The 12,846-nt window shown below is 44.7% G+C and overlaps 1 protein-coding gene across 1 annotated transcript in view; it reads left to right on the forward strand.

Annotated features, from left to right (window-relative positions):
- Positions 1-12,846, forward strand: part of scn8aa (sodium channel, voltage gated, type VIII, alpha subunit a) — a 223,578-nt gene that overhangs the window by 87,956 nt on the left and 122,776 nt on the right. Inside the window, 3 exon segments of the mRNA XM_034172325.1 lie at positions 7,341-7,562; positions 7,813-7,876; positions 8,012-8,153. Of these exon segments, the coding sequence (XP_034028216.1) occupies positions 7,341-7,562; positions 7,813-7,876; positions 8,012-8,153 (428 nt within the window).

Raw genomic sequence — 12,846 nt, forward strand, 5'->3', positions numbered from 1 at the left:
GGTTGCAAAGAAAACCTGCACCCTGTCGGCCCTTTCTGGAATGAGTTGAAGAGCCCTGATCTAGACTCTGATGTTATCACTCCCTGTAGATTGCGGAGTAATGATTAGATAAACATATTTCCCCCAGTCAGAGCCCACACGTGGATGCTGGGGTGGAGGCAGGACTGAGTAGTAGCAGCAACTTGGATGCAGCAGTGGAAGTGTTTGAGAGGCAGAAGGAAGAGCTGGGAAATTTGCATCTTTAATAATCTGTCCAATTTACAACCCCTGGCAAAAATTATGGAATCATGTTCATTCAGTTGTTTAATTTTGTAGAAAAAAAGCAGATCACAGACATGACACAAAACTAAAGTCATTTCAAATGGCAACTTTCTGGCTTTAAGAAACACTATAAGAAATCAAGAAAAAAAGATTGTGGCAGTCAGTAACGGTTACTTTTTAGACCAAGCAGAGGAAAAAAATATGGAATCACTCAATTCTGAGGAAAAAATTATGGAATCACCCTGTAAATTTTCATCCCCCAAATTAACACCTGCATCAAATCAGATCTGCTCATTGACATTGAACCTATGTGTCTTTTTGGAAGGTATGTTTTTGCAGTTTTTGCTCTATGGCAAGATGCATTATCATCTTGAAAAATGATTTCATCATCCCCAAACATCCTTTCAATTGTCCAAAATATCAACATAAACTTGTGCATTTATTGATGATGTAATGACAGCCATCTCCCCAGTGCCTTTACCTGACATGCAGCCCCATATCATCAATGACTGTGGAAATTTACATGTTCTCTTCAGGCAGTCATCTTTATAAATCTCACTGGAACGGCACCAAACAAAAGTTCCAGCATCATCACCTTGCCCAATGCAGATTCGAGATTCATCACTGAATATGACTTTCATCCAGTCATCCACAGTCCACAATTGCTTTTCCTTAGCCCATTGTAACCTTGTTTTTACTGTTTAGGTGTTAATGATGCCTTTCGTTTAGCTTTTCTGTATGTAAATCCCATTTCCTTTAGGCGGTTTCTTACAGTTCGGTCACAGACGTTGACTCCAGTTTCCTCCCATTCATTCCTCATTTGTTTTGTTGTACATTTTTCGATTTTTGAGACATATTGCTTTAAGTTTTCTGTCTTGACGCTTTGATGTCTTCCTTGGTCTACCAGTATGTTTGCCTTTAACAACCTTCCCATGTTGTTTGTATTTGGTCCAGAGTTTAGACACAGCTGACTGTGAACAACCAACATCTTTTGCAACATTGCGTGATGATTTACTCTCTTTTAAGAGTTTGACAATCCTCTCCTTTGTTTCAATTGACATCTCTCGTGTTGGAGCCATGATTCATGTCAGTCCACTTGGTGCAACAGCTCTCCAAGGTGTGTTCACTCCTTTTTAGATGCAGACTAACGAGCAGATCTGATATGATGCAGGTGTTAGTTTTGGGGATGAAAATTTACAGGGTGATTCCATAATTTTTTCCTCAGAATTGAGTGATTCCATATTTTTTTCCTCTGCTTGGTCTAAAAAAGTAACCGTTACTGACTGCCACAATCTTTTTTTCTTGATTTCTTATAGTGTTTCTTAAAGCCAGAAAGTTGCCATTTGAAATGACTTTAGTTTTGTGTCATGTCTGTGATCTGCTTTTTTTCTACAAAATTAAACAACTGAATGAAAATCCTCCGAGGCCGGTGATTCCATAATTTTTGCCAGGGGTTGTAGAAGGAGTGTTTAGTGGATCATGTAGAGTGCTTTAATAGGAAGTATATGGTGTAGAGGATCTCAAATTGCTTGCCTGAACTTACTCACAGGCAATTTACATAATTTCCAAAACATTTATATTGTATATTGCATTATAAAACAAACAAATAAGGTGTGCATGCTCACTAGCTCATTAATTAATTTGGTAACTTCATAAAAGTGTGCCAATAATTTTCAAATTGTTTTTATTTTATTTATTGCTTTGCACCCTGTTCTGGCTTTGCCTTCAGTATCCCCCCCCTCCCAGAAGATAGAGAGAGAACAGAAGTGATAATTTCTTAGATAACTGAAATTCAGATTTTTTTTTAAGTTATGTTTTTTGTAATTAGGATTCAACACATCTTTAACTGTTTATTCTGTATTATTTTACTTTTTGGTTACAAAATTAAATTTGTGTTTTAACATGCCTGTGACCTATTTGCTAAAAAGACACTATTCCCTTTGAGAAATGTAAAGAGTAGGACACACTCTGTTGAGAGCAGGCCAGTCATAGAAAATGAGGGACTGTGCACAAAGAAGATTAGTGAGGGAAGCCACCAAAACACCCATGACAAGTATGAAAGAATTTCACGGTTCATTAGTTGTGGTTGGAGACTTTTTTCAACAACCTTTGCCTCTTACATCATCAGTTATAAATTCATGATAGAGTGTCACTTGAAGTCAATTCTGGACTTTTTTTCTGCTGACTTGTCAATGAAATAATGAGAGAACACCACATGTCTGTCTGTGAAACAGGTCAGGAGCTAACTGTTCAATCCTAACAACGTTTCAAACATTAAGTCTGTAATTCTGATGCCTAATTTGAGTGTAATTAACAAAAATACTGACAGTCTGCATTTTGAATTTTTTTCTTCATTATTTGCTCCAAAATGTGGTAAATAAAGATGTAAAAATATTTCTATCTTAAATTATAGCAACAAATACTTATGCACCAAACAGTAATAAGCAGGCAGTTCAGTGGATAGGCATTGGGATACCAATACATCCATCCATCCATCCATCCATTCATTTTCTTCCGCTTTATCCGGAGTCGGGTTGCGGGGGCAGCAGCTCAAGCAAAGCCGCGCAGACCTCCCGATCCACACACACTTCCCCCAGCTCCTCCGGGGGAACCCCAAGGTGTTCCCAAGCCAGCTGAGAGATGTAGTCCCTCCAGTGTGTCCTGGGTCTTCCCCGGGACCTCCTCCCAATGGGACGTGCCCGGAACACCTCTCCAGCGAGGCGTCTAGGGGGCATCTGGAAAAGATGCCCGAGCCACCTCAGCTGAATCCTTTCAACGTGGAGGAGCAGCGGCTCGACTCCGAGCTCTTCACCCTATCTCTAAGGGAGCGCCCAGCCACCCTGCGGAGGAAAGTCATCTCGGCCGCTTGTACTTGCGATCTCGTTCTTTTGTCATGAGCCAAATCTCATGACCATAGGTAAGGATCGGAACGCAGATCGATCGGTAAATCGAGAGCTCTGCCCCCCTACTCAGCTCTCGCTTCACCACGACGGTCCAATACAGCGACCGCATCACTGCATATGCTGCACCGATCCGTCTATTGATCTCACGCTCCATCCTTCCCTCACTCGTGAACAAGATCCCGAGATACTTAAACTCCTCCACTTGAGGCAAGGACACTCCACTGACCTGAAGAGGACAAAGCACCTTTTTCCGGTCGAGAACCATGGCCTCGGATTTGGAGGTGCTGATCTTCATCCCGGACACTTCACACTCAGCTGCAAACCGCCCCAGTGCACGCTGAAGGTCCTGATTTGACGAAGCCAACAGAACCACATCATCTGCAAACAGCAGAGACGAGATTCTGTGGTTCCCAAACCAAACCCCCTCTACACCCTGGCTGCGCCTATAAATTCTTTCCATAAAAATAATGAACAGAACCGGTGACAAAGGGCAGCCCTGGCGGAGGCCAGCGTGTACTGGAAAGAGGTTTGACTTACTACCGGCAATGCGAACCAAGCTCCTGCTGCGGTCGTAGAGGGACCGGATAGCCCTTAGCAAAGGACCCCGGACCCCGTACTCCCGGGCACCCCCCACAGGGTGCCCCGAGGGACACAGTCGAACGCCTTCTCCAGATCCACAAAACACATGTGGACTGGTTGGGCGAACTCCCATGAACCCTCTAGCACCTGATGGAGCGTGTAGAGCTGGTCCAGTGTGCCGCGACCAGGACGAAAACCACACTGCTCCTCCTGAATCCGAGGTTCGACCATCGGTCGAATTCTCCTCTCCAGTACTCTGGAATAGACCTTACCGGGGAGGCTGAGGAGTGTGATCCCCCTATAGTTGGAACACATCCTCCGGTCCCCCTTCTTAAACAGAGGGACCACCACCCCGGTCTGCCAATCCAGAGGCACTGTCCCCGATCGCCACGCGATGTTGCAGAGGCGTGTCAGCCAAGACAGTCCCACAACATCCAGAGACTTAAGGTACTCAGGACGGATTTCATCCACCCCAGGAGCCTTGCCACTGAGGAGCTTTCTAACCACCTCGGTGACATTGGCCTGGGTAATGGATGAGTCTGCCTCTGAGATGGGTCAGACTAAGGGCAGTTCAGAACCTCCATGAAAAAAAAAAAAAAAAAAAATCAAGGACCGAGACGTCGCCTGGTATGGCGGAGCCGGGGCCCCACCCTGGAGCCATGCCTGGTGTTGGGGCTCACGCGCGAGCGCCTGGTGGTCGGGCCTTAGCCCATGGGGCCCGGCCAGGCTCAGCCTGAAAGAGCGACGTGGGCCCGCCCTCCTGTGGGTTCACCACCTGCAGAGGGGGCCATGGGGGTTGGGTGCAGAGAGGATTGGGTGGCGGTCGAGGGCGGGTGGCCCGGTCCATGCTCACAGCCCCTGGCTGTTGGGATGTGGAATGTCACCTTGCTGGGGGGGAAGGAGCCTGAGCTTGTGCGGGAGGTTGAGAGATACCGACTAGAGATAGTCAGCTTACCTCCACGCACAGCTTGGGCTCTGGTACCCAACTCCTGGAGAGGGGCTGGATGCTACATTTTTTCTGGCATTGCCCACGGGGAGAGGCGGAGAGCTGGGGTTGCATTGCTTATTGCTCCCTAGCTCAGTCGCCTTGTGTTGGAGTTCACTCCAGTGAACGAGAGGGTCGCGTCCCTATGCCTTCGGGTCGGGGACAGGTCTCTCACTGATGTCTCGGCCTGCGGGCCGAGCGGCAGTGCAGAGTACACGACCTTCTTGGAGTCCCTGGGAGGGGTACTAGATAGCGCTCCGACTGGAGACTCCATTGTTCTCCTGGGGGATTTCAATGCCCACGTGGGCAGCGACAGTGAGACCTGGAGGGGGGTGATCGGGAAGTACGGTCTCCCCGATCTGAACCCGAGTGTTGTTCAGTTGTTGGACTTCTGTGCTAGTCACAGTTTGTCCATCATGAACACCATGTTCAAGCACAAGGGTGTCCATAAGTGCACGTGGCACCAGGACACCCTGAGCCGGAGGTCGATGATCGACTTTGTAGTCGTATCATCTGACCTTTGGCCACGTGTCTCGGACACTTGAGTGAAGAGAGGGGCAGAGCTGTCGACCGATCACCACCTGGTGGTGAGTTGGATCCGCTGGGAGGGGAGGAAGCTGGTCAGACCTGGCAGGCCCAAACGTATGGTGACTGTCTGCTTGGAACGACTGGCGGAACCCTCTGTCAGCGAGGTCTTCAACTCCCACCTCCGGGAGAGCTTCTCCCAGATCCCGGGGGAGGTTGGAGACATAGAGTCCGAGTGGACCATGTTCTCCACCTCCATTGTCAATGCGGCCGCTCATAGTGGTCACAAGGTCTCTAGTGCCTGTCACGGCAGCAATCCCCGAACCCGGTGGTGGACGCCGGAACTAAGGGATGCCGTCAAGCTGAAGAAGAAGTCCTACTTATCTTTGTTGGTAGGTGGGACCCCGGAGGCAGCTGACAGGTACCGGCAGGCCAAGCGTGCCGCAGCCCGTGCGCTTCACAGAGGCAAAAACCCGGGTCTGGGAGGAGTTTGGGGAGGCCATGGAGGAGGACTATCGGTCAGCCTCGAAGAGATTTTGGCAAACCGTCCGACGTCTCAGGGGGCGGAAGCAGCTCTCCACCAGCACTGTTTACGGTGCGGGTGGGGAGCTGTTGACCCTGACTGGGGATGTTGTTGGGCGGTGGAAGGAATACTTCGAGGATCTCCTCAATCCCATCGTCACGTCTTCCGAAGAGGAAGCAGAGACTGGGGACTCAGAGGCGGACTCATCCCTCCAACGTGAAGAGGAAGAAGACAGGTAGCGTGAATTCCCATTCACGCTACCTGTCTTCTTCCTCTTCTTGATAACTGATATTACAAAATATTGTGTTCTTGTATCCAAGAATAACAGACAGGTTGCAACATGGAGCCTTCTCGTGTACTTAGAAGGAAATGATGCTTTGATTTGAATAAGAACAGTTTCTTTATTTGTCTTCTTGGACTTTGTCAGGCTACATACATTTTACTGGAATTGTGTGAATGTGAAAGCATAAATTTAGACCATATTTTACTTAAAGACACATACAATGGCTAAAACCCATAAAGGCCAAACAAACGGAGTGCATGTCATGTTTGAACTCCACGTGGACCTGTGTGAACGCTGCCAGAAGAAACCTGTCCAGAAGGTAATGGTCCTTTATCTTTAGTGAAAATGTGGATCAGAGAGACGTCTGGGCCACGGTATGGGGAGTCAGTGCTTTCCTAAAGACACCACATACAAGACAGTTCAAGAAAGTGCCTTCACTGGTGCTGGCATTGAATTGGTCCTGTTCAGCCTTGGAGTTTAAATGACATGCATGTAGTTTCCAGCCCCTGCCTGTGCCTCTGTCCCTCTCATGGCCCCTCGTTGTGCTGCCGTGCTCTTTCTTATGGATTTCCTCTCACTTTTCTGCAGTCTTCCCCCTCTTTTTTAACCCATCAAAAGTAGTATCCTGCAAATTTCTTCTATACTGTTGTCATCAGAGCCAATCGAAGGCTGTGATGTAATGATACCACAGTGTCTCTGTAACTCTGAAGAGTGGGAAGGCTCCAAAATATTACCTGTTTTGTTTCTGGAGATGTTATTTATGTATCTAATCTGTCAGTTTTGTCCATATGTACTGTATTATTACTACTTATATCACAAAAGTCTATATGTAAACTGATACTCTTACTGGGATGATATGTAGTCAGGGGTGCACATAACTGGTACTCATCATGCTCATGTGTGCTAAAAATCATTGATGCACAGCAGAGAGCACACAGAGGGAAACACTTTTCCTACAATCTGTCATTGCTTTCCTCCTATGAAGTGCCTCCCTTGTGTTTTCAGCTGTGCATCATTTATTTTTAGCACGCACATGCACCATGAGTACCAGTTATGTGCATGTCTACTTATTATAATGATAATTTTGTAAATTCTCAAAGATATGATCTTAGAATCATAAAATCTGTCTGATTAACATTGCGTATTCCAGAACTAGATATTTCTGATTAATTTATGACTGTTATTGCCTATAACAATTTTTGTAAAATAAAAACACTGAGCATCAGCAGCTACGACCTCACCTCCATGGTTTGTGTACGTGTGTGCATAACTACCCTCCAGGACTGAAGACCATTGTGGGTGCCCTGATCCAGTCGGTGAAGAAGCTTTCAGATGTGATGATACTGACAGTCTTCTGCCTGAGTGTCTTTGCCCTCATTGGGCTCCAGCTTTTCATGGGCAACTTGCGCCACAAATGTGTAATCTGGCCTATCAACACCACAGAAACCTACCTGTCCAATGGCAGCAAGGGATTTGACTGGAATGAGTACATCATGAACGAGAGTAAGTAGAAGTGCGGCCTCGCCAATGGTAAGGTGGCAACAATCTAGCTGTGTGTGTCAGACTCAGACCGCATGCTGGGAAGAGACAGCACACACTTTTTAACACAGGAAAGACCAAATCAGTTGGTCTGGAATTAAGTTTGAGAAGTTTAAAATTGATTTGCAGAACAGACATGCAAAATACATGAATTCTGTTGCAACAGGATATCAGCAATATAACTCTTTGCGTGCTTTTTAATTTATTTTCACAGCCAGTTTCTACTTTCTGCCTGGACAGGCAGATGCCCTCCTTTGTGGAAACAGCTCTGACTCTGGGTGAGTTGCCTTTTTGGCCTCTTGCAAAACCTTCCTGTCATTCTTTTATTTGCCTGCAGTCAGATTGGCTCATATGTAAATATTGCTGAGTCATTTTTGGGCCTGGCGACCTGTTCTCTCTTCCCCTCTTCTCAGCCGCTGCCCAGAGGGCTACACATGCATGAAAGCTGGGAGGAATCCAAACTACGGCTACACTAGCTTTGACAGCTTCGGCTGGGCCTTCCTGGCTCTTTTCCGCCTCATGACACAGGACTTCTGGGAAAACCTCTACATGCTGGTAATACAGATGTGTGAACACACTCATCTTGATTCACATGAAACAGATACCACATATCAGTGGTTAAAGAGAATATAAGTAAATAAATACAAATATTTGGAAATGCGCTTTGTGGCTATTTGACATTTAAGTTAATTTTGTAGTTTATAAAGTGTTTAAAAAAGAAGAAAGAAAAATATCCAACACATTTTCTTACGGTCTAAGGGCACATCTCTTGCTTCAACCAATAGCACAAAACTTTGGTTTTGTGTTATTGGTTGGTTTGTATCTATCTATCTATCTATAGTAAATTTAATGTAAATATTTAATAAACAACAAAGCAGCAGTGCCACATTTGTGAAATAAAGAATTCCAAAATGTTTTTCTTCAATAATTACTCAGTTGATTGTTTTTTGTAACATTTTAAGCACAATCCAGAACCCCTTTGCAGTAGGGTGGTCCCAAAAAACAAACTTCAACTTTTTCAATTTGCTTCTTTGTTTTGTTTTTTCCTTTAGGTGTAAAAATAACCTGAGTGAAATTTCATGAGACTTGAAAAATGTCACTGCTGCTGAGAGGAAAGCATGCATGAATCCCTGCCACCAAAGAAGCAAAAACGTGAAGGGAAACAATATTGTGAACAGCAAATGCATAATGTAGTCTGCTGCGTCACCACTAGATGACACTAAATCCTACATGCTGTAGCTTTTTTTTTTTTTTTAAATCAAGGCTGGAAAAATGAGTGAAAAGTTGAAAATTGCTTGATGTTATCCTTTCACCATCTTAAACAGGATACTAAAATCCACACATCCTCCTTGAGCTTTTCCTATTAAGACATGATGTCATTATGCCATGGAAACGGCTCCAGCAATTCTGAAAAACTTGTCATTTTTTAATCAGACTGATGAAAGTCATGACTTTTGTGCCAAACAAAGCAAAGATTATTCACATTCCTCTTTGGTGGTACTTGGATATAAAGCATTTGATTTCCAGATCACTGATCAGGATTTTGCTCTGGAGGACAATTCTGATTAATTAAATTTTTCATCAGCAACTGAAAGGCCTCCAAAGTGAAATTACATTTCATTATCTGGTATGTAGGTGCAGCCTGATACTATTATATGTTAAAACCACAAGTTTATGAACTCAGGTGTCATTCAGTTGAAACGCTGGGTAGAACTCAGAGCCTGAATTGTATAATTTCATGATTTCAGGGTGTTTTTCAGTTTGTCAAGATCCCTGTGAAAATTTGCCTGTGCATTAATTCGGCAAGGAAATTTTTCCAAATGCAGAGTTCTATTCTGTTGGAACTACAATACATCTGATTGTCTTGAAAATATTTACTGATCAGATGGTGCCAAATTGTAAGTTGAAGTCTCAGCTCGTCCACTGATTGGCCATCCTGTTCTGTTGTAACGTGTCATTTGTTTAGCTTTTTGAACAGCAAATAGTAGAACATAAAACATTTTTGCCCAACAAAAGTTACTCACTGGTTCCCACTTTGATTTGCTTCATCAGCATGCAGCAACAAGATGCTGCTGTCCTCAGAGTCAGCATACTGTCTCTGAAATGGTGGAGACCTCTTGAGTGGAAGGTTGGAACCATGAAATGTTAACATGTCAGAATTACACTGTGGCCAGTGAACGGGATCAGAGCTGATCGGAGTATCTCAGGTTATATGCTGATTTCTGACTCAAATGTTGGAATTTGGCTCCAAATTTACAAACTTATCTTGCTACTTTTTTAGTGCATCGTGGGGGTGCACAGCTGATATTAGGTCTGGTTTGTCAAATGTTCAGAATAATTTGCTGCTGGATGGAATAAAACGGCTGTCACGAAGCAGAGCAGTTTCTGCTTTTCATACTTGTGTTTTGGTGTTTTTGCCTGCCCACACCGTTTCAGGCCTGTTTTTACATCCGACATTTGGTGATGTGTAGGATTTAGAAGAGGATGCGTTGGCTGCTTAATCGTCTTACGCTTTCTGTGTTGCGAATGTTGTGCTCGACAGACATCCTGAACACTTACAGTCCATGATGGATGTGTGAGAGACTTTTTCGAGAACAGATAAAATGTCCTTAGTCCCCCCCCCGTCTCTCTCTCTCTCTCTGCTCCCGGAAGATAATGGGTACATTATGGAGCCCTTATTCATCGCTCCATGTGTGCTCAAGGAATCTATCACATACAGAATCATGAAAAAAAATTTTTTATTTGTGGTTTGATGATGGAGCAGTGAGGCATGTAGAGGAAACGCCACACAGACCACCACCATACTTCTCACAAAGGCTTTTAAAAGGCATATTATGCAAAGTAATTATTTATATACATTTTGCAGTTAAATGAGTTATTGTTTAATGCAAGGGTTGAACTGGTTCAAGAAACTAAAATGAAAACCAGAAATAATTGACACATCATAAGGAATAAACTGGCAGCACGGTGGCTTAATGGTTAGTACTGTTGCCTCACAGCAAGAAGGTGGTGGGTTCACTTCCTACCTGGGGGCCTTTCTGTGTCAAGTTTGGCCCTGCGATAAACCGGTGTTCTGTCCAGGGTGTACCATGCCTCATGCCTTATGACTGCTGGGATAGGTTCCCCAACACCATGATCCTTGATTGGAGTAAGCTGGTATAGAAAATGAATTAGGAACAAAATGAAACCATAAACTATTTTTTATTGTTCTAGAACAGTCCTTACATTTATTTAAAATAATGGTAACCAGTTAAGGCCCCTTCACAAATATGTACAACTTCAGGGCGACACCAGTTGGAGCAGCTGGTATGTGCGCACCACAAAACACTGCTCCGATGGGCAGGGTGTGCATGATGCTGGTGTGATAGTTCGTGCACGTAACCACATCGTGCAGCTGGTGTGAAGAAAAAAAAAAACACAAATAAAAATACATGCCGCAACAGTCCCGTGCACATGGAAACACAGCAGCTTTTCCCCAGCAGCTGCGTGATGTGTAACCACATTGCGCAGCTGAAAAAAAAAAAAAGTCACCCACGGAATTGCAGCCCGAAACTTTACCACGTGAGCTACCATCACTGTCCTATACAACCCCTGGCAAAAATTATGGAATCACCGGCCTCGGAGGATGTTCATTCAGTTGTTTAATTTTGTAGAAAAAAAGCAGATCACAGACATGACACAAAAACTAAAGTCATTTCAAATGGCAACTTTCTGGCTTTAAGAAACACTATAAGAAATCAGGAAAAAAAAATTGTGGCAGTCAGTAACGGTTACGAGGTCTGTTAGAAAAGTATCCGACCTTTTTATTTTTTGCAAAAACTATATGGATTTGAATCATGTATGATTGCATCAGCCAAGCTTGAACCTTCATGCGCATGCGTGAGTTTTTTCACGCCAGTCGGTCCTGTGAGGCTTCATCACGGCGTTGCTTTTTGTTCTGTGCCCTGCGCCTCCGTCCCGATGCGCGAATTCCTCAGCACGTCTTTTCATGACAAAAAACTCCTGTAACAGTGGAAAGTGCCGTTCATTTCCAAAGTAAACGCTTTGTTGATCCGGGACGTCGTCTGACTACCACAGAAATGGCAGAAGAGTTTGACATCAGCACCTTTTTGGCATGAAAAGACGTGCGGAGGAATTCGCGCGTCGGGACGGAGGCGCAGGGCACAGAACAAAAAGCAACGCCGTGATGAAGCCTCACAGGACATGTGGCATGTCCAGCTCATCCACAATTTCTTGGATAGTCACACGACTGAAAAGCCACCGAAAGCCGTCTGAATCTTTCGAATGGTGCAAGAGCTGGGCGTGTTAGGGCTTGTCCTGTGAGACCAACACGGAGGTGCTTTCATCCCGCGCCATGAGCGGCTCCGTGGTGAATTTCTTTGCTCCTCTTTCCATTACAAAAACTCCTGTAACAGTGGAATGTGCCGAAAACATGCTATGTCCAGCTGTCTTGCCATTTCTCTGGTAGTCAGACGACGTCCCGGATCAACAAAGCATTCACTTTGGAGCCTGTCGATCGCTGCTCGGTGCGCCATCCGCCGCTGTGGGCCGTCTTTAATCCAGTTGTAATTGTCCTTAATCTGTGTGATCCCCATAAGATCTTCACTGAAAGCCATCTGAATTTTCCAAATGGTTTCCACTTGGCTGTCTCTCACACTTTCTGAAAAAATTTTGATGAAGCAAAGCCGCAGTCAATCAGCCAATTTTCTGACAATGAAAATCCGATGAGGGGGCTGGACCACTCCTCCCACAAGGCGTGCTCACAGGCGAATGACGCAACCGACAGGCATGAAAAAACTCACGCATGCTGTTGCCAGATCAGCTTTGCAGGTTGGAGCCTTGTCATGGACCATTTTCTTCAACTTCCAAAGATTTTCCATTGGATTAAGATCCGGACTATTTGCAGGCCATGACATTGACCCTATGTGTCTTTTTGCAAGGAATGTTTCACAGTTTTTGCTCTATGGCAAGATGCATTATCTTGAAAAATGATTTCATCATCCCCAAATATCCTTTCAATTGATGGAATAAGAAAAGTGTCCAAAACATCAACGTAAGGGTGATTCTTTAACTACGGGCACTATTGGCCTTGTAAATGTAATTTCCACCACACCATTGCCTTACAATATAAAGCACCTTGGGGCAACTGTTTGTTGTGATTTGGCGCTATATGTGCTCTGATGTCACTGTTTATCTCCATAGAAACTACCCAAACAATCTTTCATACAAACTGTTTAGGGACATTACA

This window comes from Thalassophryne amazonica, chromosome 6 (genome assembly GCF_902500255.1).
Source record: "Thalassophryne amazonica chromosome 6, fThaAma1.1, whole genome shotgun sequence".
Taxonomy (NCBI): domain Eukaryota; kingdom Metazoa; phylum Chordata; class Actinopteri; order Batrachoidiformes; family Batrachoididae; genus Thalassophryne; species Thalassophryne amazonica.